Below are 26,374 nucleotides of genomic sequence, written 5' to 3'. Positions count from 1 at the left end.
TCATCCACTTGTGCATTAAAAGCACTTACAAGTATTTAATAAAGTCTTAAATGTGATGGAGAAAGTTAAGTATGGTCCTTGTTTCTCCTCTGGGCTGCACAGGAAGAGATAATGGAAGTAAATGGAAGCAGATTCTTACACTGTATTTTCAGAGCAGTCAGAGACCACTAAATCTGACAAATAAGATGTGCCCCAAGGTGATCTAGCAGAAGATCTACTTTGCAAGTCAAATCCCAGTACTTAAGACCCTGGTTCTAAATCACAACACTTAAGATTCTGGTTCTGCACACAGGTAAGCCACCATGTAGATGAACTCTGTTTTCAACCCACTAGTCTGAGCTACCACAGAGATAATTTTCTCCCATCATCCCACAAACAAGCCTGTAGTACTGTGATGCTGTAGTAAAGAGAATTTACCAGGTGCATTGATCATACCACCTTGAATCTCATTAATATGCTGATGCACTATGCAAAAATCTGCACCACATCAATGTCAATGGCATGGTACTGGTGAGACCCCAGATCTACTCTAGTATAGGCAGAATTTAGTCTACATTTGTCTTTGCTTTGTATTTATTTTTTGTTTGCTTCTTCAAAGGAATCTTCACCCCAATACATAAACCTCTGGGATTTTTTTGCATTCTGTGTTGGGTGCCTGGTCTATTCAGGCACATGTATGCTTCATCTGTAACTGGAAGTTTATAAATCTCCAGGGCAGATCTCTCATTGACATTTTTTATTGGCCTCTGCCTAGCTGATGTGTTAAGGTAAAAAAATGTGATTTTCATTAAGATAATATAGAATAGTTTGAAAAGTAAGCTGTTTGATAATGTAACTTACATTAACTCATGTTAACTCAGAAAGGATTAAAGTGCTTGTGGTGGAGACTCTCCCTAGCACAACAAATTTTCCCCAGGAGCTATAGTTGAGGGCTGAGTGGGAATTTTTCTTTCCCCAAGGATCCTATGAAATTTGCTCATTGAATTCAGATATTCATGTATTTCTCTGGAAAACAAAGTCAATCTGTAAAAATCTGTTAGATATTTACAGACCTGGAGGTCTGCTTATTGGAAGCAGAGTTATATGAAAACTAACTTGTAAAAATTGTGTGACTCTACCTTCAATCCAGAAAGGAAAGATATACAATTTCAGCATTAGCTGAAAACTACTAAGCAGCAAAAACTGAATTTGAAATTGCTACAATATTGAATTTTCTATAACATACCTGAAAGAGACCGCCTCTAGTCAATTGCAACTGTTTATCAAAGAAACAGCAAGCTAGCAAAAGCACATACTGATTCAACCAGAAGACAGTGAAGACCTCACCAGTTTGCACTTCATACAAAGACTTCAAATAGAAATGCAATATGGGTTTCCTGATGTGGTATCTCTGCAGTCTGTGTTTTGCTTTGGCTGCCCACCAGAACCTGAGTGCACTTTCACTGGGCTGTTGGTTACACATAACCCAAACTGTCTTGGGAGAAGCTCCCAACAAACAAGATTTCAGACCCCTTCTGGTTCATTAGCATTCGCAGACATGTGGTTGATCTGCAAAAACGCACTGAGAAGTTCATGGCTTGACCAGTCCTCCCATGATGTGCTACAAGAGCTGTGGCTCCACAGGCACAGAGCAGGAGAAGGGGCCGCTGGCATTTTCCTGGCTGGACCTGCCTGTCTTCAGAGATTGGTTTCCCTTTGAAGAGCAAGAGTTAACAGATAATGTTTGGGGGGGAACAGAAAAGGATGTGGGGTTTATATTCATTTACATTGTCAAATCCAGTCTAAATGGAAAGTTTAATTGATTTCAAGACTACATTCTGCGGAGACCAGGAGCCTGCCATGTCTTTTACTGCAGAACTTATATGAGGAAATGATGGGGGAAAGCACTCATGGAAAACCTCATCTTGAATTATGCATAAACCTAAGTCTGAAAAAACATCTAGGTCAAAATGAAGAAAAGCTGGAAGTATCCTACAGTCATTCTGCACTTTCAAACATATCACAGAAGATGGCATAATTTATCCTCATCTGAATTAACAGGAAAACTTCAAGCATTTACAATTCTGATAGAAGTTCATAGTGGTGAAAAAGCTGAAATATTAAACATTTGAAAAAGTGGTTCTATGCAAAAATTTACCTCAAATAATTATATTTGAGTTTATCTTTTGTTATACATTAAAAGGTTACTATAGTAACTCAATAGCTATCCTATAGTAATAAATATAGTAAAAATGTAGAGTAAAAAATTTCACTCATATGTGAAATTCCAATTTTCAAGATTGTATCTCCTCTGCTATTTGGACTGATAATGTATTTTCTCTGCTTGTCAGAATTAACTTTTTTCTTCAAATGACAGTGACGTTTATACTGAGACCTAGACCTTGAGCAAAGATGATATGGACTTGCTTCATTTGCTTTTAATCTCTCCAGTATGCTCTGTTCTAATTCTGTGCACACTAAATCCAGTCCTGCTCTATCACTGGGTTATTTACATGGCTTTCATTTAGGATAGGTTGTTCTGAATGTAATTAAGCTGAGCACATCAAACCAATACATATTACTGTTAAAGTTTTCTTCCTATCTTGGCTTCTACACTATTTTGAGTCTGCAGCTCTTCAACCCCACTGTCAAAATCAGTCACGTATGACTTGCATTTTTTCTTTATCAGTGTCTCCTTGTGATCGTCAATTGACCCTGTCCTCTTGGCTATTCCTTGTTGGAGGCATTGTCAAGGCCAGTTGTTGTATCTCTCAGATAATAGGGGATACAGATAATTGTGATCCTGTACACATACATTCCCCTCAGCATTTTGGAGCTTACTCCCAAGGCCAGTGAATTCGTCACCAGGAAACCCCCTGTAGCACTCAGAATTCCTTGATCATTTGCCTTTTATGACTGCCCTTCATAAAATCTGATAATACACGGTTGTTGCATTAGTCACTCACCTCTACTGTAGACCATGCTGAGAAGCATGCCTCTCTCTTTAGGAAAGTGATTAATTTTAGGCAGATTTTTTTTTTTTTTTTTTCTATTCAATACTCAACCTGAAATATACCATGATTGCCAAGATAAGTTAATAATTTGCCTATCTCCAGGTAGCTCTGGATCCAATCTCTGATAGCAGCTGTCTAAGCCCAGAAGGGAAATTTCCCACAGTAACAAAATTTTCTGAAAATTTCCCTTTAGTGCTGTAACAGTAACAGCTGTTATGTCTCTGCTGGCTTCTGTGTTCAGAATGTTCTCTGAATTAATGGTGTGGAGCAAACTTCTGATTTATGCCATGGTGATTTTTGTCTGTATTAGGGCCCCAGTGGAGGTACCAACAATATAGATATAGCATCCTCGTGGTAGGGAAATTACACTGAAAGATGAAAGATGTCAGAAAGTGAAGACAAAGTCAGGGTCTTCAGCTGCTCTTATTTCTACAGCATCCAAGAATTCATATTAGACTCAGTCAAACACCTTGACTTCATTTTTACTAGTGTGAATATCACTAATTTGCAGTGAGATTAGGGTTTTCAAAGGAATTTGAATTATCTATAAGCTTAATTCAGTTTGCACTGCTCTGATACTGCTGACACTGTCAAGAATCTCACTGTGAGTGCTTACAAAAACCAGAGTGGAGAGTTCCTGTTTTCCAGAAGAATTTTTAGGATTTTGTAAGTATAATTAATAACACAGAACTCAAGTGTCCTTGTCATTGTCATTAATACATTTATTACTTTTGTTCAGCCAGTAGCGATATAGGTGCTAGAATGAATAGGAAGTTTGAAGAGGAAGTGTGAAAAATAGTCTGAAGACAGCGTAATGTTGATGGTAATCATTATGCTTCTTTACAGAGAAGATGAAGAACTCTCTGCTGGCAGCTATCTTTTTACTTGTTAGAGGTGAGTTTTCATATACTGCACAGCCTACTGCTGCTTATGAACAGTCAAAATTCTTAATGCTACTCAAGGATGAGGCTGTATGAACAAAATCATGACCAAATTAAGTTCTGTGGGTAGGAGGAACAACCACCAGCAGCATTTTTCTTACTTCTTTTGCGGTTGTCTTTACCAACAATTCCTTTTTTTTTCCTTCCTTTTCGTGCTGCCCAGACTCCTGCCTCTGCACAGACTGGGACTCTCCGTTCTGCCGGCAGCTGCCAGGTGGGTGGAACGCTCGGCTCCCGGCGCGGTGCCCGGGCTCGGCGGGCGCTGAGGGCTGCTGACAGCCAGGGACCGCCGGCTCTCGGGAAACACGGCCCCTAAAAGCCTTTCCCGAGGGGAACACCTGGCCGGAGCAGCACGGGCAGGTGTGCCTGTGTGACCGCAGGGCGCAGGGCTAACCCGGGCGCTGTGAGTGAAGCCCGCTGAGAGCCGCCGCTCCAAAAGACCGCGGATGCTCCAATGTTCCTGTGTGACTGCTGTTTCTGCTTTCCATTTAACTGGGAACTTACTGATGATGGCGAAAAGGAACAGTACAACACATTTTGATTGAGAGTATTACAGAGCAGTGGGTGGTCATCTGATGTACTTTGTGCAGGATTTAATATAGGCAGGAACATCCTGCTTGCTAGCAGACACAGCAGAGATGACAGGTTCTTGAGAACACCGTGACACCGGGCCAGACATCTGCAGGAGGACTATGTTCTTCTGAAATTAGCCATGGATAATTATCTAGTCCTTGCAATTAACCTGCCAGACTAAGCTCCACTAAATCATTAGTGAGAAAACCAGATGCTCAGGAAGAAAAACAGAAAGTTCTAGAGTGAAAAAAATTAAAGGTGGGTGGTTTGGGGTTTGGTTTGTTTGTTGGTTTGGGTTTTTTTTTTTAACTGGAGAAACTGAACTGTGTTTTCAAAGGAAGAAAAAACTATTTTTTTTCTTTCTTTGTAGAACTCTTGGAGAGCAGTCATGATACAACTGTAGTACTATACTAGTCTGGGAAGAACTAATACTATGCATATTAAGGCGGGGCATTAAAACAAAGAAAGCACTAGAATAAAAATGAATGTGCATGTGGACACTAATATCCACAAATAAGACAAGTGAATATAAAAGTGTGCAAGATTCATTATACTCATATGGAGAAGGTAATATAGAACTTCAGTATACTGGGGGGGGGAGGATGCTTTGGGGTCTAACTTGAGCTAATACACTATTTCCACACACAAAATCTACTATTTTTCCTTTGTCTGCTCTAATACCATAATCTCATAGAGAAAGACAAGGGGATATTTTGAAACTTAGAGCATGAGGAACAATACAACCCCTGCTCCTCTATGAGCAGAGACAGGTCTACAATATGGTAGGCACTATGTAAATCTGAGTTAATAGAACTCTTATTTCAAATAGTTTCAGGAGCAGTATATTACCAATGCATTGACATGAAGTAGTACAGCAATTTCAAAAAGGCTTTGTTTTCGATGTTTCTTCAAAATGACAATAAAAAACTAAGTGTAAGGTTTAATTCAGAGTAAATCAGAAGAAGAATGTGAGACTGTTTTCCCTGCTGCTGACAGACATAATGTTCATGGGTGAGGAGGCCAAGATATGGTTTGGTGGCCAGACTAGAAAAGCAAAGAATTCTGTAATGCTTCACATTGCTATGGAAATAAGGAATCCATGATCTCTACCTTTCTGAAAGGAGCTTGTACACGCCTGAACTGATGCAGCATAACTTTATTTAAAAAGCATTATTTACTTAGAATGAGAGAAGTGTCATAAGGTGAGGTTATTCAAGTCAGTGCTGTACTCACTTGACACGCTTTTTTTCCCAAAAGACTTTTCAGCCTAAATATGCATTTGCCATCTCAATGATGAAAAGAATGCCAAGGACACTTTGTAACTCAGGTTGTGGGAAGAAATGAGGAAAAGAGAATTGATCTTTTAACTCATAACCTAGGTTATGAGATATCATAACTATCCTACAACACCAGCTCCAGACATATTCATATTTACTGATCACACAGAAAAACTTTTTTATTTAAGATTGATAGGCCTATTGGCAGCTTGTTAAACCCAATAGGTATGAAGAATGTGTGACTCTACTCATCAGGAAAAATTCACCTTAAGGATCCCATGCCTGTTGAGGTCCTTGTCTACTTTTCTGAACAACAACAATAACAGAAAAATGTGAGTCTTTTTGAAAATTCCTTTAGGTGGTACTTTGAGAGCATGACTGATTCTTCTGAACTAATAGTTCAGACAGTAAGACACAAAGCAAAAGAAGAACAATGTTCATATTTTATCATTAGCATTTCTGATAAGAGATTTTTGAAATACTGACATAAATTTAACTACTAATGACAAAAAAGAAGTTCCTTTAATAATGTCATCAGTGTTTACTTTCACATCAACTGAAAAAAGGGCAGGTTCAGTTGCAAAAAATATACGTAAACTGATGCCCATCCTGTTTTATAATTCATTCTTTATAAAGCTGCCAGATTAAAGTAATATTGTTTTTACCCAGCAATAATGTGTAGTTCTGAACTTCAGATACAGACTGATAGTTATGAAGCAGTTCTCAGGTCTAGTTGACCAGTTCTGGCCTGGTTTATATCTGGTTTCATTACTCATAGCCCCTTTGAGTCAGTTAATGGTTGTCTATGATGGGTCTTTTCCAGTGCACATGTTTTCATCTTCCAGATTGGGACAATGAATTGGTGTGTTACACAGAATTAAATGAGGATCTAACCTGTACCTGGCTGCCAGTACCTAGTGCTGCAAATACAGTTAATTACACTGTATACTTAAAATGGTAAGTCTGAAAAGTAATCGCGAAAACAAAAAGCTGTTATTGCTGTTACATGTGATTCCCACCATCTGCCAGAGTTATACTCCAGTGTATTTCATCAAGTTATAGATTGTTACACAATGCTGGTCAATATGTTTCATCACTTCTCATCAATACCTATTGATTTGTAAGAGCTTGGTAAGAGAATGAGTGGTAGGTTGATTTTGGCTAGACACCACAAAACCTGTTCTATCCCTCCCCTCCTCAGCCCAGCAGGGCAGAGAAAATATGACAAAGGATCATGGGTCGAGATAAGGACAGGAAGACAGCTCTCAGCAATTACGGTATGGGCGAAACAGACCTGACTTGGGAAAATTAATTTAATTCATTAACATTCAAATCAGAGTAGAGTAACGAGAAATAGAGCTAAAACTTGAAACACCTTCCCCTTCTCTGTCCCCTCCACCCCTCCCCCTGTTTTTTCTTCTTACTGGGTATATTTTTTCTCCTGAATTCTCTACCTACTCCACCCCAGCATTGTGGGGGGGATGGGAAATGAGACTCTGGTCAGTCCATCACATGTTGTGCCTGTCACTTCTTTTTTCTTCTGACTCTTCCTCTGGTCCAGCATGGGAATCTTCCCACAGGAGACAGTCCATCATGAGCTCCTCCAGCATGAATTCTTCCCAAGGGACTGCATTTCTTCATGACCTGCTGCAGTGTAGGTCTCTTCCACGGGGTGCCAGCCCTTCAAGAGCAGCCTGCTCCAAAGCAGGTCCCTCATGGGTTCACAAACCCTGCAAACCTGCTCCAGTGTGGGCTCTCTGCTGCTCCCAGATGCTCCCATTCCTCTCTGCCAGCTGCTGTTGTGCCTTGGTCAGCAGCAGACCTGTCCTGAAGTCAGCTGGAATTGGCTTTGTTGTGTATGGGGAAAGCTTATTGCAGCTTCTCAAGGAAACCACCTCTACAGCAATCTGCTCCCCTGCTCCAAGAACCTTGCCATGCAAACCCAATACAAAGTCTTTATACATTTTACCGTGCCTCCAACACACTCTTTAAAGCATTATTGCCAAAGATCAGCTTACTCAATTGCCTTTATTTGCAACTGTTGACTTTTATTGACTATTCAACACAGATTTATTCAAAGTTAAAAAAAAAAATTAAACCAAAAATGCAAACAGAAACAGACATTAGGCTTTTATTTTATGCAGTACATATTTTGTTATAACACTTACCCAAGGAGTTGTCAAATATGGCATGCTTTCTGACAATTCTGAATTATCAAGTAGTGGTTTAATAGATGGAATGAACTTGAAGGGTTAATTTTGAACTGATTACCTCAAATACGGTATCTTCAGTTGCAGCTGCATTACAAAATTGAATTTCTTCATTTTATATCTAGATATTTGGAATCTCCCATGAGATTAAGGGTGTGTTCAGAAATAGAGACATGAGATCAGAAAACCTGATCTTTGCCATGAGACAGTATCATGGGGTACATAGAGTACAACACTGTACGCCATTGGTATTTTGATATTCATTCTGATTATTTTGCCACGGAGCCACCCCTTGTCATTAAAAATAAGCTGTGGTTAGAAGCATCTCCTAAAGCTAAGAAAATGTCACCACACTGGGAAATTCCCCTGGGTGATCATCTTCACACTGCAGAGGAGTAAAGCAACCACCTAAAGGCTGAGGTTACTCCCTCATCACCTTCAATATTTTCTCACTGGAGGTAGCAGCAGGCATCAATTTGCAACAAGCACCAAATTCCACTGCATTTGCTGTCTTGCCTCTTGGGACTTCAAGGAATCCAAATCTTTTGGGAGGGCAGAAACATCTGTGATGCAGCTCTGTTTCTGAAGAGATGTTATCAGCTGAAATATTTGTAAGATAGTTGCTCTTGAAGTCCTAGGCCAGAACCAGACTGTGCTGTTCCCAAGCTGCATGGTTGATGTCATGAAAAGACAAGGCAGAAAAAAGAATGGAATGGGATGTCATTGAGGGAACAGGGAGACAATTCCCTGGCAGAGGTGTTGATGTTTTCATCAAGTCAGAGTCAGGACTTTAACCTCAGTCTCCTAAGCTTCCACTTGGTGGTCTTGAAGATAAACCTCCTGTCTCTTCCTCTACTGTGTTAAAAGGAAAATTAAAAAAAAACCCATATGTGAAAGGGCTTTTAACTTGCCTAGAAGAGGGTGTCACCCCTTCCTGCATGTAACATCAGTTTGATGTTGTAATAGTTCCTTTCCTTGCTCCTTATGATTTAGTTGTCAGGAATAAAAAGATTATAGATAAACACACCCACAGAGAAGTTCCAGCCAAGAATTCAAAATCATGCTTTGAAATTTTAATGGCTGATTCACAACTGGCCTGAAGCAGAAGGCAGGAAAACCTTCAAGTAATTTTGCTCAGGTATTAAGTATTGAATCATGATGTGTGTAATTTAATACTTGAAATGCATAGCTAGGCAATTAGTATGCTAGCACATCTCCTTAAGAACACTGAATTTCCACAATTTTAACCTTGGAAAAACCTGTCCTGTGTATGGCAGAGACTAAATGAGAGAGACAGGAAAAAAAAATAGGCAGCAAAGTTGTAAGGCATCAAACCTCTTGGACTTCCTGTGCTGTGTGTATCAGATATACCAGGAGAAATCTACAGGGCTGAGGACTCAGGTGACATTTAAATATCTCTGTAAAACTGATGATTGGCAGGAACAGAAGCCAGAAGGTAGGCATATAAGTCATAAGAGTTTTTTCATAACTTTATAGTAATTTAGATTCACATAACTGGGAAATTTTTTCTGCTCAAAAGGAATTTGGGTGCCCTTGTGATAGGAGACAAGGTTTTATGAAGTAATATTTAAGGTAATTTTATATCTTCAAAATGCTCTATATATCCCACTGTAAGTACAAAAGAAGGTCATACTTCTTTTTGTTGTATGCCTTAAAAGTTTAAGGAATTCAACAGTTCTCCACTACACAACACAAGGATTTGCAAATTTAAATTTACTGGGGTTACTGGGGTGCTGGAATTCATCTTGCTGTTTCAAGCTGCTCAAGGTGAACCTTCATGATTTCCAGAAGTGTAATTATGTGTAGTGATACCTGGAAAGCTATCAATTACTGTAATTTTGCTTTCTTGCTTTCTTGTGCAGGAGAGGAAAGAATAACTATAATCAAATCAAATGTTTTTCATTCTGCCTCCTTTTCTCTGCAGGAACAAAATACGAAAACTTTTTAAACAAAAAACATCATCACCTTCCATCACAATAGAACGGAAGAATCTCTACCTTGAGAGATTTGCATCCATTTGGATAGCAGTGAGTTATGCTCATGACACCTGTGCAAAAGGAAAGAACATCTCAATTTTACCAAGCAAAGCAGGTACAGCATTTTCAGAAGTTGTGCTTCTGCAGTGCCCAGCTAAATCTGTAGTCTGTAAAGATTATTTCCAGAAGTTCAGCTCCCAAAATACTCTTGTTATTTTTACATATTCAGAGAGCTAAGATGCCGTTTGACTTCCTTGAATGAAGTTAATAATGAAGTTAATGTGATGAAGTCTATCACATTTTATGGGAGGAGGGTTTTATGTTAAATATTTTGCTGGAATATTTAATATTCATATCCAGAAAAACATACAGTAATATTTGTGCACCATACCTAAACAGCTTTCTATGCTCTCTTTGATGGTTTTCTGAATTTCTTTGTATTGGTTTACAAAGAGCAGGTTGACTCAGCACTGTGCACCTAAGAAATCCTTGATATTGAGCATTAGAATTTTGAGAAAATTTTCAAAGTTCAACTATTTTCTAAGGCCACTTATCCATTACACAGTGCAACAAAATGATATGAAAAAACAGCCCTATTTATTATGCCCTTTAGATGATTACTTAATGTTTCCCTACCTATCTGGTCACTGAACTAATGTTAAGAACTTTGCAAAACTTCACCTTCTCAGACTAATCATGGTCCAAGAAAAAACAATCCTTCTCACTGCTGGGGTTTACTACCGGTACAACCCAAACTATCAATATAACCTTTACTGAAGACTTTTGGCCACATTGTCTCTATTGGAGAGGTATATTTATTGGAAAGTATAGTTGCACTTACTGAAATGTAGAGTTATTCTGGATATTTTCTGTACTATTCACTACTACATGTGCTCCTGACATTTTGATTTTGCCTTCCAGCCTTACTCAGAATAGTAACTGCTTAGAAAAAGAGTGTTCCTGAAATCAGTAGAAGCATTCACAAAAAAAAGGCAAGAGGAACAACGGTATTTTGTTGATACCATAAAGATGTAGTAATTATTCATTTCCAGGGTTGTTTGAAGTCTCACAGTGTTCGGTATTCTGTGCCAAGTCTTTTTATTTTTATAGACCACACTCAACAGACATAATTACCAAAGCTTTCCTGCTTCTCTTGCATTTTTAACAGCTGTATATCCCCCATTTTAGGAAAGTGCTTGTCACCGTCTAACATAAATGCTTATCAGATCACAAACCAATTGATAATAAAGTGGGACCTGACGACAGCTCATGCACAGTATGAGCTGAGATACAGAGAGGCACTCACAGAATCTGCTCCATGGACACTGGTAAGTACTTCCAGATGACAACCTCATGAGAATATAAGGTGCCTCAATATCAGCTCAGCTGCACATGTTACATTCAGCACAAGCATTGCAAGGAGGCACAGCAAGAAGTCCTTTTGTAGGCAGATCCCACTAAGGCACCTTAGTTTGGTTCTCGCAAATCATGAAATGTTTGGGAAAGAAGGAATAGTACCTGTAAACAAAGTAAAATAGAGTAGCATGTTGTCTGGTTCATTAACCTACCAGTAAGACACTACAACTACCAGTGATGCAAAAGCTGAATTTCAGAAATGCCATGTAAACTCAGATCTAAATCATGCTTTCAGTGATTTACAATATTGCTTTTTAGCTGGTATCATTACATTTTCAAACAGATCAGGTTGCTTTGATTTTTAAGGTATGAATTCATACTTTACAAACTTTTGGTTTGTGTAAGTATTCCAGATTTTCTTCTTTGAAAGAAGATAAATAATTTCCCTGTAATAGAGTAATAGAATCATAGAGTAGTTTGAGTTGAAAGGGACCTTGAAGATCATCTAGTTCCAGCCAGTCCTGCCATGTGCAGAACCACATTCTAGTAGACCAGGATACCCCATCCAAACTGGCTTAAATACTTCCAGAGATGGAGCATAGACAACTTCCCTGTTCCAGTGCCTCACCACCCTCACAGTGAAGAATTTCTTCCTACTAATCTAAACCTACTGTCTTTCAGTCTACAGCCATCGCACCTTGTCCTGTCACTACATGTTCTTGTTAATAGTCTTGCCCGTTCTTTCCTGTAAGTTCTCTTGAGGTACTGAAAGGCAGTACCCAAAGCCACCTCTTTTCCAGACTAAACAATCTCAATTCTCTCAGCCTTTCCTCACAGGAGAGGTGCTCCATCCCACTGATCTATTTGGTGGTCCTCCTTTGGATTCATTCCAACAGGTCCATATCCTGCCTCTGCTGGGGACTCTGTCCCTGAAAATTGGGAAATAAAATCTCCATCAAATTTATTAGATTAGGAAGCCACTATTATTTCATTAGCAGTGCTGAATGCATGGATGATTCTCTTCAAAGCATGCATGTCCAGAAACCTAAGAGACCAGGTTATATTCCTGAAACGATTGTATTTTCATGTTTCCTGAACACACGCATATATGCTAATTATTTCCACTTGTTTGGCTATGGTTCCAGATCTTCTGACGAATCTTTTCTCCTTGGGACTATCTCAAATATGTCATCAGGTCATAATGTACTCCTCTTATCGTTCTTTGCTCTGACACACAATCCTTGTTCTCAAAACTGAGATATTAGTTAGTACATATTAAATCACTGATAGAAGTAAACAAGAAAGCATTAACTGGAACAAGTTTATTAGTCACAGATGTAGGGAGTTACATCTGTGCACAAGGCCACATCAATCTCTGGTATTTGTACTAAGCACTGTGTGTACAAAATTAAGCACTAACAACAAATATGGGGGTCATGCTCTATTGTGCTGAAGTTAAAAGAATTTCCAGCACCTTCCTCCACTGTTGTATATACATTGTCTTACAGGACTGTTCAGTAACAACTCCAGAGCTGATACAGCCCTGCAGGTGGGGTCTCAGCAGAGCAGAGCAGAGGGGCAGAATCCCCTCCCTGGCCCTGCTGCCCACGCTGCTCTGGATGCAGCCCAGGACACGTTTGGCTCTCTGGGCTGGGAGTGCCCATGGCTGGGTCATGTCCAGCCTCTCACCCACCAGCACCCACAAGCCCCTCTGGGCAGGGCTGCTGTGATCTGTCCATCCCCCAGCCTGTGCTGGTACCAGGGCTGCTCTGACACAGGTGCAGCATCTTGCACTTGGTCTCGTTAAACCATATGAGGTTTCCATGGTCCACCTGTGAAGCCTGTCCAGGTATCTCTGAATGGCATGCCATCCTTCAGGAGTGCCAACAGCACCACTCAGCTTGGAGTCATATGCAAATTTGCAAAGGGTGCACTGGACCCCTCTAAGATACTACTGAAGATATTAGATAACATTGGCCACACCCACTATGGACCCCTGGTGAACACGTCACTGATGTCCACTGGCGTTCTGAGCCACTGACCACCACCCTCTGGATGTGACCATCCAGCCACTTGCTACTCCACATAACAGTTTACCCATCAAATCCATCACTATCCAATTTGGAGAGAAGGATGTTGTGGGATACAAGATCAGTTCCAGATGCATTTTAGGACATGCAATATGGCCCAGCAATAGGGCAGTACAAAACTAAACGGAATACATAAGAGATGGAAAATTAGTCATAATTTCAATAATGTCTGCATATAGCAGCAATGACTTGCTTTGACTGCTTATCCTGACCCTTCCTATCCTGCATGTCAAGCAAAGGCCTCTCCAGCAGGCAGGCATGTATGCATGATTTGTATCACTAAGTCCCTGAAATTGTCTGTTTTTCAAGCTCTGTTATTTTTATATTTGTTAATCAGGTTTTAAATATGCATTTATCAAGTGGAACATAACCTCAAAAAGAAAACTCTTCAAATAGCAACAGTCCCCACTTCTTGGGAAACTACTCACCCAGGAGCCTCTTTGCTTCCTTTTTATTACAAAAATCTCCCTTGTTCTTCCTTTTGTCTCAGAAGACTGTTCCCATTTCTCTTATAACTGACTGCCAGTTTATTTAGTCACTTCAGAAGAGGTACTTTGAGAGGCCCACGTAGGAAATGTTTTGTCTCAGTACAAAGAACATGCTGGTCTTGGGAAGGTCCCCTCATTTCCTTGCATACAAGTCCAAGACCATCCTAGGGTAGCCAGTCACCCTTGCATAGCCCACCCAGTAGTGGAATAGATAGAAAACCACGTGCAGACAGTCTGGTATGTGGCATGTGGAAGAGCAGACAGGGGATTAAAAGCAGTACAAATGCATTTTGTACAGGGGAGATGGAAGATTCACACGAGTACTGTGAAGGACTAGTAGAGACAGCCACACTGAGTGACATGAATGAGTGAAGACTACAAGACATAAATATTCATTATCTCCCAGGTCCCAACTGATTCTATGAATTTAGGCTATAATCTCTTCCTAATAGTATAAACTGGCTACACTTGCAGATGAGTAAGTGAGTATGGTCATACATGCACAGAGGATGTATAAACCTGGTGTTTATCAAGAGTGAAATAGAGGTACCTGTAATGTAATTTAACATTTGGATTTTAAATCTATTCCACTTCTTTCTTATTCTGTAGAGATATGGAGTCTTTCTGTAATATTGTGGGTAGTGGGATTTATTTTGCAACCAAGCATTTTTTATTAGCAAAGTTGTATGAAATTGTCATGGACAGAGTAATACCCTTCACTCATAAGAAAGAAGTTGCCATACATTTATTGATATAAAACAGAAATCTAGCGAAGTTTGATAATAAATGTGACAGGGGTTTAACCTGTCATAGGAGATGGCAAGGAGCACTTGATTACTTCATAGAGAATATAGTCAGACAGAACTGTGAGGGACACCTTTTGCTTGGATATTTGGAAAAGGCTCCCCTTGCATTCTAAAATTCTTCTTAGAGCCCCTGCCAGTCTAGTTGCTTCTAAATCCAGACTTAGTCCCAGACCTGGTCAACAGTTTATGTCTGAAAGATTATATGTGCACAATCAATCCTTTGTATCACTTAACTGAGATTTAAAATTTTCAGTGTGTTAAATTCCAATTGAGAAACTGAGAAACTTAAAGACATATATGCATGCTCACTTCAAATATTGCTTTTTTCCAAAGCTGACTTGAGTCAAATCTCAATCAGCACTATGATTAGGTGGATGAACTGTTAAAATTAACACTTGTCTTTCATGTTGTTTTCTGTCTGCCTGAGCCAGATACTGGTCCAGACACATCTGTTATGACTGTTGATATTGGCTATCACTTGGTCAGGACTACAGGAAATAAAGATAAGGATGGAGGGGAAGTGGAGGGAGGGAGGTGAGCACACTGTCACAGAAGTTAATTAAACATTAATTAAAAAATAAAGTACTGTAGAAACTGAAAGAGAAGAGTTGGTCACCTTACAGTGGGCCTTCGTTGTTTTTGTGGGGTTTTAGCGAAGAGTTTAAGTGATAACAAGAGTTTCCTATTGTATTTTCTCTTATTTTCTCTGCATTTTCCAGCTCAGGGTTTTCCTTAGTCATGGTGGTGTCTTTTTTTACAGAAAAACTCCATTCCCCTGTACAGTTAATGGGGCTCCTCTGCCATCATCAGCTGCAGATGAAATCTCTTCTGCAGTGCTAAGGCATAAACGCAGCCACACACTCAATCCAGCCATGCTGTTTTACACATCAGCAATGTGGATCTATTTAGACATAGTAACACTTCTAAAAATAAGGGCTTTTTTTTTTATATTTCATTTTCCCTTGACTTCTTGTTCTTGAGAAAGTTAACAAGGATCAGAGTTAAGTGAATTTTTATTTTTCAGTATATGTAATGTCTAATTGATTTTAAAAGTAATATTATTTAGATTAAATTAAATATTTAATATTTAAAAGTAATATTAGGTTACTTACTGTCTTGAGTGAACAGAACAAGCTCATAAAAAAGAGTGTTGCCCTGAAAGACTGAACATACCTTGACTAAAATGAGCAATAATTCCTATTTGATGACAGGAACCTCTACTTTCAGCTAAGTCAGAAGACTGGTCTTAGGCTGAGAAGACAATCTGAGATAAAGTTTTATTGCAGTTACAAAAATTTAATTTTTTTTAGGTGCCAGTAGGAAACAATGTTGTCAATGTCACCATTTCAAATTTAAATGCTATGTCTTCATACATTGTTCAGCTCAGATGCATTACCAAGGATGGCCTCAACTGTGTTTGTGTTTGGAGCAGAGAGATTTTGGTCCCTCACAGTAAGTGAAATGTTGTTTCATCCTACTGGTAGTAAGTATGAATGTAAAAGCTTTTCCAAATTCTGTGCCATATCGAATAGCATTTTCAGATAACTCTTGAGAATATGAAGATCAGAATTATTCATCTGAGTGCCTGTCTCCAACTTTCTCCATGTTTACCAGAACTCATGAACAAGCCCAGAATATCATATAATGTAACTACACAAGTCTCTCCAGGAAGAAGAAGTGTTCTTCTGAGATGGGAGGTAAGACTTGGAGTCTGGATACCTTCTATTGTGTATATGCTATTTATCTATTGTGTTGAAGGGAAAAACAGACTTTCTCATTGTACTAAGCCTACACCTGAAATGTGAAAGGCACTGGATATTGTATGCTTGCTGCAGAATTCATTGCATCTATAAGCGGATGATTCAGGTGCTAGAAACTAACAAGGAAAAGTTAAATGAATTTATAATCTTGAAAAGTTACTAAAACTTCCCTTTTTTTCCAGGGAAAAAACATGTTTTTATGAGCTTCCAGCTCCATCTGAAATTCCTCACAAGACATGTGTCTCTGCCTTTTAAATTATTGAATGTCTTCCTGTCTATGTTACTCCAAAAGTGTCCATTATTTCATTAAGATAACCCAGCCTCACAGCATCATGGTGTCTCCACACTATTAATTTTAATGCCAGAAGTAACAGACAATCTTGATATCAGAAGTAATCCTTGAAGAATTCACAGGCTTTGATGTATTAAGTTTCTGTCTATATTGCAGTAATTTCAATTTCTGTGAACTCATTTTCCAATCTCTTATTAAAATAAGTACTATAAAATAATGAGTGAACCACAACCAGAAATTTCTACCAATGGATATTTAACAGCTTCCAAATTTGTAGGATAATTACTAGCGCTTCTCTTTAAAGAGACTACATACCTAACCAAACCCTAGCAGATGAGGATCCCCAGAGGCATAAATTTCAATTAAACACCTCTCATTAACTTTCAAGTTCTTGATAATGAGGGATATGTTCCACTGAAATGTAGAGAACATTACAGCTTCTTCACTGCTGTTATTACTAATTGCATACCCATAACTAAGATCTCAATTAAGGAAAATTCTTAATCCTTTACTTAAATCCTCTCAATTTAAGCACGCTTTTAATTTTAAGGAAATGTTTTGCTTCATTAATTCCTAAGGACCTAATTAAAACAGTATGATTTTATCCCCATCATTAGAGGCTACATGTTTACACAATTAAATTCCTCTTAATTTTATGCACAGGACATAACAGCATTTAAATAATAATAATAATAATAATAATAATAATAATAATAATAATAATAATAATAATAATAATAATAATAATAATAATAATAATAATAACTACTATACTAATACTAATAATGTTTTTCCTCTTGCTAGGTAGCACAAAGTGAGAACGTCCTTGGATATTTTGTTAATGTGGAAAGAATTCCCAACAGCTGCAATCACCCACCAAATCACATCTCTCTCAAAGACAGAAAAATTCTTGTTAATCTCTCCATGGCTTACTATAGAGTTAATATTTCTGCCTATAATGAAGCAGGAGAATCTCCACAAGCCATCTACATTGTCCCAGAATTCTCTGTAGCAGGTACTTACCTTATCATCTATTCATCGTAATGGTGGGGAAGTTTTATAACTCTAAGGGTACCTTTTGACAGACTTTGGGATAGATGAAAGTATTCTCTTGAATATTTATTAGGCTAATATTTTCACATACTAGGAATCAGAATTGTTTCTTAAGAAGATACTTCAATAGAAGTTAACAGACTAGCAATCTAATATTCATTTTAGCACTTCTTTTTTTGTCAAGCTGAAGAAAGCACTTATGTGCTGGATCTACTTAGGGAAATGGTTTATGTACTGTCCTCAATATCAAGGAGGTGCCAGTGATTTAATAAAACATCAGAGAACTATGTGCAAGTCCAAGTTCTTGAGCAAAATAACTATTAAGAGACCTGCTACTGTCCTTTATTTCTATTATTCTAACTGGCACATAGGAAAAGAAACAGATGTACATGTCACATTGTAATGAAGATGTAAGCTTTTCTGAGGCCTAAATAGACAGTCTTCTCATTTAAATAATAAAACTTATTGTGTAATGTCTTCCCTAGCTAGTTTCACGCGTTACAGTCTTGAGGTGTATTTACTGCAGTATAAGAAGAACCTCTCTTAGAAACTAAGATATTTTTTAAATTAAGCTATAGCATTCACAATAAAGAAGCATGCAAGTACCCTTGTTGGTCTTCAGACAGCTGCAAATGATTGCTTATCCAGAATTTTCTAACACTCCCCTCATGCTGTTCTCTTTTTTTTAACTTGCGAAGAGGCAACAGCTTGATTTTGTCCTTACATTTCAGTCTCTTAGCTCTCTTCTGTTAAATATATCCTATCAGTTCAAGCCACTTTTTGACTGACAATTAGCTGTCTACTGAACCTATAAACCTGTATTTCATGGCTCTCCACAGATGCCAGTTTCCATTTCACTGTACTTCAGTGCAGCTTTTCTGTACCTATCATGAATTACTGAGAGGATACTTGCATTAAGCGCATTCTTAAGATAAATTCCTTCCCAGCATACACAACTTTTTGTCAGCCAGTACAGTAATTTTTTTTACATAATCACTTCTTTACAGAATCAGCTGGTTTGGGAAATACGTCTGAAATAACTGAGTCCGATTTATGACCTAACACTATTCTGCCAACAAGACCATTGCACTAAAGTGGCACATCCACTTAAACATCTCCAGGAACAGTGACCCTACCACCTTCCTGCACAGCCCATTCCAACACCCAATCTCTCTTTCTGTGGAGGAGTTCCTTCTAATGTTGAGCCTAAGCCTCCCCTGCCATGGCTTAAGACAGTGTCTCTTGTCCTGTGGCTCATTGCTTGGGAGAAAGAGACTGACTCCACCTGGCTACATCCTCCTTTCGGATAGTTGTGGAGAGTGATAAGGTCTCCCCTGAGCCTCCTCTTCTCCAGGCTAAACAACCCCAGCCATCTCAGACAGCCCCAGCTTCCTCAGTCAACCACAGCTCCCTCAGAATTAATTTGCCTTTATTGTACCCAGTCAGGAAACAAAATGGAGAATGTTTATGTCTCTCACAAGTTCCACTTCTTACCTCAAAATGGCAGGCTGCCCTTTTCCCTCCTTAGTGTCAGTCAGAGGTCTTCCCTAGATTGATAACCTGTCTTTCAAATAATCAAAATCAAAGATCCTTTCAGAAAATTCAAAATATATTAAATTTGTAGTCACCTAGCTATGATCTATCCTTAGCCTCTTCTCCTCCACCCCTGCTCAGACAAGCACTATCTCAAAGTTACTCTATGTATAGCAGCTACTAGTGGCTCACAGGAGGTTATTTAGCAACACCAGACTTCTTCCTGTGGCTTTGAACAGCCACATAATTTCACACAATCATAAATCAGGAAAAGTCTTGAACAGCAATCAACACTGTAGCCCACCACTGCAAAGTAGTAAATGCTAAGTTTCCTCTATTGAAATACTAAGGTGTAAACCTTACTGTGATAAGTAAGTCACTTACTATTACTGCTTAATGAATAATCTTTAAAAAACAGAGCAAAAGGGAGAAAGAACAATAGGGGAGAAAACTGTTTTCCTGTTTATTGACCTTTAATTGTATATTTTTTCACAGACTTGCCTGGTAAAATCCATGTCAAAAGCCAGGGAACTAATGCAGTCGTCACATGGACTCCAGAATACAATCCAAAATGTTTTGTGGTTGACTGGGGCACTGGTAAAGAGGATATGCACATGAAAATAATAAACACACCTACCAGAAATTTCACATTAGGTAACAGCAAACACTACACTTCCTATGGAGGCACCCTTTGATTTCTTGGTTAATTTTGGTTGGGCAGAGTAGGATTTTTGTTCTGTTTTTAAGGGTAAACTGAAGATCCTTCCAGATAAATACAGCTCTTAATACTTGTCCAGTACTGAGTCACCATCCAGAGCTTAGCAACATTAAGGCAGATAAAAAGCAGCATTTTCATGAGGGCTCTTCTGGATACTGTTGGGCAAGAAATGCAGCTAAGCTACCGGTACAATGTCTCTCCTTGCCCACATTCCAGGCAGACCTATACATTACTGGCTTCAAAAAAACTTCTCATCTTGTACCTAGGTAAGCTGATCTTTTAATAAAAACTGCTCTGTTACAGAATCCCTAAGATTTATTTCTATTTTTATACCAATCACTATACTTGCCAAAGCCTAAGTTTTCAACTACAGTATTCTGCTTACCATGCTAGACATGATGGACTTCAGTCAGGGATTTCTTTATGGAAGAGATATTGAAAATCTTGATTAAAATCATGTAACTCTTGCAAGGGCCATTCAGCACTGGTTTTTATGTACAATAGAGAACATTTAGCTTCAGAGTTCTACAAAGTCTTCTAGAGAGTGCATTGTTTACCTTGGTCCTTCTGCAAAATCTGTAGTGTCTCATTACATATAGGTTTTTTGTTTGGGTTTATAGATTCCAGCTGAGTGGGCAATAGCTGTCCCTGAGATAACTACAGCCATTTTAGTTCCCAATTTCTCCTTCAACAGATAAAGTCTCCCATAGGGACACTATAAACACATCTGTTATCTTTTGAAAACCCAGATTATGTCCCATTCTGGCTTTGAAATAATTTGCATAAAGCATCTAGAGACACTGAAGAAGGATGTACATATTTTGTACTCAATGTAAAGCTCTATACACTCATGCTACACTCTGAGTCTCAGAAAGCAAGAACTGCACAGAAAATCTATGCAGTTGTTGCTTTTCCTATTCTTCTTTATAATTCATAACTTTTCAGTAAATCTTGACATACCTTTCTTTATTTTCCAGGCAATTTTCAGCCATATAAGTTGTACAAAATAATGGTACATACATCTGATGTGTGTCAGTGTGAAAGTTTCCTAAGACATGAAAAGACTTTTGGAGTGACCCACTTTTACTCCATTGAAGGAGGTATTCCTCCCCTTTGTATTACCCCACTCCCTATGTTTTTTCTTGTTTCCTATTTGCAGAAATAAAAGGAGGACTACATAAAATTTATTTTCTAGGTGACTGAACAGCTTTCTCCAGTTAATTACCTTTATTCTTAGCTGTTATGTCCTGGCAGTGAATGACCTGAATGCTGTTCCTTACTGACAAGTCCACAGAAATATTTTTATTATGTGTGACATTACCAAAAATAACAGAGACAGAGTCTGAGACCCATGTGGCTCAAGTTTAAATTAAATGAGATTTTCCAATCCAAATAACATAGTGTTTGCAAGTTATTGCAAGTTGAGCTGTTGCTATTGAAGTACAATATTCATAATGATACAGTCACAATTTCTACCTACTTTGGTATCGTTAAAGATGAGGGGGTTTTTATTCTATGGGATTTTTTCCTTTCTCTTACACCCTTTACATTGTATTTATAGCATCTAGAATCTGACAAGAACTCTCTTGGAAACAGCTAGGTTTCAGTCTTGTATGTCTATTGCACAGGCATTGATGCAGAACTCAAATATGTTTTTTAAGTTCCTAGGACTGGTCCCGCTAATGTGACAATTCTGAATATAACAAAGCATTCTGCACTTGTAAAGTGGAGTGAAATAGCTGCAGAAGACCGTTTGGGCTTTCTCCAGGGATACAGGATCAGTTACACAGATTCATCAAGGAAAAACTCTCCAGGTAAGTCACCATTGCCAGAACAAAGCAGCGCCTCAGAGTCATGGTAGAAAAGCTTCATTTGGACCATTAAGTCTACTGAGTAATTTACAATTGCTGTGCAAATTGAGTGCTCTGCTCTCAAAGACCAACTCCTAGTTAGACTTTTAATGCTCACACAAACACTTAGAATATTCTAGGTATTATCTCAAATTAAATATTGCTATTTCCTTAAAAATTACATTTCTAAGACTACAGCAGAATTCTCTAGGAACACTTAAAGAAAGACATTTTCAGTATTACAACTTCAGTCATAACACTTTTATGTTTCATTGCACCTCATACAAGATTGAGTCTGAGCCTTTCTGTAAGATGTAAGACATTTTATATTTCATTTTTAAACTCAATTAGCAGTTTGTATTTCTTACCTGTTTCCAAAGATACCATCATAAACTTAATTTTGGAAACATAACCTTAAATTGGTAGTTTTTATGTCTAAGTTTGGACTTGATAACCTTAAAGAACTGTTTCAGCCCTAACAAACTACGAATGATGAAACTTCTACACTTTGGAATAAATTAATAGTTGTGAATTCAAACCACTTGAGTTTTCAATTTTAAAAAATCCCCATATTATTTTGATAAACATTTTCTTTCTGGTCTAGAGTGGAAAGTCCCTTTGCCATAAATGATAATGCATTAACTTTGTGTATACTGACTTTCAAATAGAATTGAAGACATGGTAGGGAAGATAAATATCACCTGATATTTGTGACAACTGGAGTGAGAGTAAAGTACATGATAAGGGCTACTCCTAATGTTAGCTGTTGCAGTCAAGATAAAAACAACTGTTCAGCATGTTAGATTTATTTTCCTCACATGAAGTATACACAGCCTTCTGTATTCATCACCCATGGTGGTTGGACCCTGGCTGTATACCAGAGCCACCGGATGCCAGAGCCACTCTATCCCCTCTGCAAGTGGACAGGGAAGAGAAAATGTAACAGAACATTCACAGGTTGAGATAGGGACTAGGAGAGATCACAAATTACCATAGGGGCAAAATGGACTTGACTTGGGGAAATTAATGGAATTTATTGCCAATGAAATTCAGAGCAGCATAATGACAAGTAAAACAAACCTTTAAAATACCTTTCTCCACCACTCCCTCCTTCCCGGGCTCTAGCTCTTCCCCACCAGCAGCACAGGGAGGCACAGACTGGGAGCTACAGTCAGTTCATCACAGATTGTTTCTGCCATTGCTCAGCAAGAAGAGCCCTTTTCCTGCTCCAGCATGGGTTACCTCCCATGGGAGACAGTTCTCCAACATGAGCTTCTCCAACATGAGTCCATCCCATGGGCTACAGTTCTTCACTAATTGCTCCATCCACATCCACAGTGTTCACTTCCTCCAGGATGAAGTCCTTCAGGCACAGCCTGCTCCAGCATAGATCTCCCACAGGGTCACAAATCCTACCAGGAAACCTGCTCCAGCATGGGCTCCTCTCTCCGTGGGTCTGGAGGTCCCTGCCAGGACCCTGCTCCAGCACAGGCCTCCCATGGGTTCACAGTCCCCTCTCAGGCATCCCCCTGCTGTGGCCTGGGTCTCCTCCAGGGACTGCAGGTGGATCTCTGCATCCCCAGGGACCTCCAGGGGCTGCAGGTGGATCTCTGCATCTCCAGGGACCTCCAGAGGCTGCAGGGCCACAGCTGCCTCACCATGGTCTGCACCAGAGGCTGCAGTGGAACCTCAGCTCTGGTGCCTGGGGCACCTCCTGTCCCTCCTCCACCAGCTTTGGTGTCTGCAGGGCTGTTCCTCTCACAAATTGTCACTCTGTTCTTATATTTCCACAGTAACAGTTTTTCCATCTTAAATCTACTATCACAGAGGCATTACCACCATTTCTAATTGTCTCAGCCTTGGCCAGCAGCACATCCATCCTGGGGCCAGCTGGGATTGGATCTGTTGGACATGGGAAGCTTCTGGCAGCTTCTCACAGAAGCCACCCCAGTAGCACCCTGCTACCAAAGCCTCACATAAAAACACAATACAGCCTTGGTGTGTTAAGAGCTCGTGTTTTTAACCTCTGGATTCAAAATGCACATAAATATTTTGGAGAAATCTTATACCCATCCAAAGAACATCAGCACAGTCTGGCTTCCTCCAGATGAGCACTGGGGCATTAAAATTTTGCCTTTTCCTCAGTCAGCTACACTGACACATGCTCAACCATGAGACGTCATCTAATCATCTCCTCCTAAAACCTCTTGCATTTCAGCTGTTACTCTCAACTCTTCTATCACAAGTTACCATCTTACTGGGCTGAAGGAAAAGACCACCTATCGTGTGCAGATTTCAGGATTCACTAATGCTGGAGAAGGACCTTTGACTCTTTCGCAATCTTTCAGCACTCCAAAATATGGTACTGTGGAACCTCTGTGCATTACCTGGCATGAATCTTTGCTTTATGCTTTCTCTGTGCTCACTCATAAGATTTATTATTCAATCCTCAGTTACTGAGAGCAAACACAAAATTGTTCCTCTGCAAGAGGTAAACTTTGTGTCACAGAACAACTCTGCCTGTGTTTCATTATCTAGTATACAGGGAAGCCTTAGCTAGGATTCTTCATCTCTGAAATCTTTGCTGACCTTTTTGTGCTAGCTATGTCTTTATTTATTGACAATTACTGTCTACATTTCAGCAGTTGAAATTTCTGCCTGTGACTAGTAATGTTCAATCATCTGCTCTTGGCAAAATCCTGAGCAATCATGTAAAATTGGCTTCCTGAGCCATTAACTGCAAAAATAAAAGATTAAGTACCTTTCAATTGCTCCTAGTGTGGGTGAATAGTAATCAAAGTATATTTTGATTTCTGATAATTTAAGTACATTCTAAATAACAGGTCCTTTAGGTCACTGGCAAAAATTTGCTTTTCTCAGAAGTGCCTGGATAGGCTAAGACTCATACAGTTATATTTAAAAAGTCTAAAAAACTTAAAATCATATAGGGTTGGCTAAACTTTGTCTTTCAAACATTAAGTATCTCATCAGTTAAACTAAAACTAACACTGCAACAGACCTTTTTTTGTTTGACCACAGCTTCCCTTAATTAAGATTTCTAAATAGCAAAGGAAAAGAACATGCTAAGATGGTATCAGTAACCTGTGATATTTAGAGACAGAAGTACATAAATGGTTTCTCCCCATAGCAGTTTTTTTGTATTAAGTGAAGGAGGTATAAAACCATACAACTGAATAGTCAAAAGTGTAAAGCAGAGATAAAAAAAGAAGGAATTTTAAATCTTCTTCAAAATCAACAGGATTTGCACCCCTCTTCCCCCCCCAACTGAAAACTTTCTCCTCTCAACACAAAATATTAAAGTCTCTCCCTGGAGCTTTACTTCAGACTCTATTTCACTCATCCTACCAAATATATGCCTGGAGAGTATTCAATTTTTCAGTAAAGTAACAAAATTTCAGAGTGAAGTTAATACAACATTTTAAAAATTTGAGGAATTACACTGAATTTAAACATTACATTTACATACACTATTTTTGCTCTCCCCAGACATTTCACAGGTTATTTAATCCATTATAAGAATGTCAGGTTTCTTTGCTATAAAAAACAAATTTCAGCAACAAAGCAATTCACAGCTTTCCAAATTACTTTTTAATATTACATAGCTGTTAGGTAAAAAAAAATTAATTAATTTAAAAAAGACATTTTTGTTTGGGGGTGGGTAGGAAAAGAAAAAGCAAGTGAATTTTTTTTGCAAATACGGTTTGTCAATATCAGTAACACAATCATGAGCTGATCACACTCTACTAGCACTATTTTTAAACTTTTGATGTCTGCATCTATTAAGAAGATACCTGCACTGACTCACTCTTAATATCACAGTCAGTCATGCTTCCTGTGTTAACCTGAGCATTTTATCAAATTTCATTAACCTCCCAGACACTTTCTCCTCTTTAGGTAGGTGGGATATTGATAGAAAGTACCTTGAGCAAGTATTACGAGGCAATAGGAAATGTAGGTTTGCATCAAGGATTGACAAATGGCTGCTTGCAGATAAAAGATAAATCTTAAAAGATAAAGTATGGACACCAACTAAATACACAAACTGTGTTATTGCTATCAGGACTAGGCATGACCTCCCACATGAACCCTAAAACAAAACAAAACCCAACCAAATGAAAAACCCCAAACAAAGAAACAAAAACCCCCCTGAAAACAAAAAACCAAAACCAACCAACCCAAAAAATACCCAAACACAAATAAATCCTGAAACAGATTAAAAGCTACTTTCACTCAAATGGTTTCTTATTAAGCTATATGTGCATGAGGGTCCTGACCTGTTAAACAAGCTAGAGCTCACGTAGCAGCATGAGGTGAAAAAAACCACTTGACAAGTTGGAGAGATAGGCAGAGAAGAGCTGTCAGAAATTCAGTAAAGGCAAATGCAGGGTCCTGCACCTGGGGAGAAACAACCCCAGG

At 38.8% G+C, this 26,374-nt stretch overlaps 1 protein-coding gene across 1 annotated transcript in view; it reads left to right on the top strand.

The window, feature by feature from the left end:
- Nucleotides 1–3,378: 3,378 nt before the first annotated feature.
- LOC107198390 (interleukin-31 receptor subunit alpha-like) overlaps nucleotides 3,379–26,374 on the top strand; it is a 33,788-nt gene continuing 10,792 nt past the window's right edge. Inside the window, exons 1-13 of the mRNA XM_015615393.1 lie at nucleotides 3,379–3,659; nucleotides 3,840–3,887; nucleotides 4,098–4,148; nucleotides 6,630–6,741; nucleotides 9,940–10,106; nucleotides 11,180–11,319; nucleotides 16,042–16,183; nucleotides 16,346–16,428; nucleotides 17,588–17,798; nucleotides 19,865–20,023; nucleotides 21,065–21,187; nucleotides 21,749–21,901; nucleotides 24,156–24,299. Coding sequence (XP_015470879.1) covers nucleotides 3,845–3,887; nucleotides 4,098–4,148; nucleotides 6,630–6,741; nucleotides 9,940–10,106; nucleotides 11,180–11,319; nucleotides 16,042–16,183; nucleotides 16,346–16,428; nucleotides 17,588–17,798; nucleotides 19,865–20,023; nucleotides 21,065–21,187; nucleotides 21,749–21,901; nucleotides 24,156–24,299 — 1,528 coding nt within the window. The 5' untranslated portion in view covers nucleotides 3,379–3,659; nucleotides 3,840–3,844. The remainder of the gene's footprint in view (nucleotides 3,660–3,839; nucleotides 3,888–4,097; nucleotides 4,149–6,629; nucleotides 6,742–9,939; nucleotides 10,107–11,179; nucleotides 11,320–16,041; nucleotides 16,184–16,345; nucleotides 16,429–17,587; nucleotides 17,799–19,864; nucleotides 20,024–21,064; nucleotides 21,188–21,748; nucleotides 21,902–24,155; nucleotides 24,300–26,374) is intronic.

The sequence above is a fragment of the Parus major genome, chromosome Z (genome assembly GCF_001522545.3).
Source record: "Parus major isolate Abel chromosome Z, Parus_major1.1, whole genome shotgun sequence".
NCBI classification, from domain to species: domain Eukaryota; kingdom Metazoa; phylum Chordata; class Aves; order Passeriformes; family Paridae; genus Parus; species Parus major.
The sequence above is the reverse complement of the archived record's forward strand: the minus strand, read 5'-3'. Positions and strand labels throughout refer to the sequence as shown.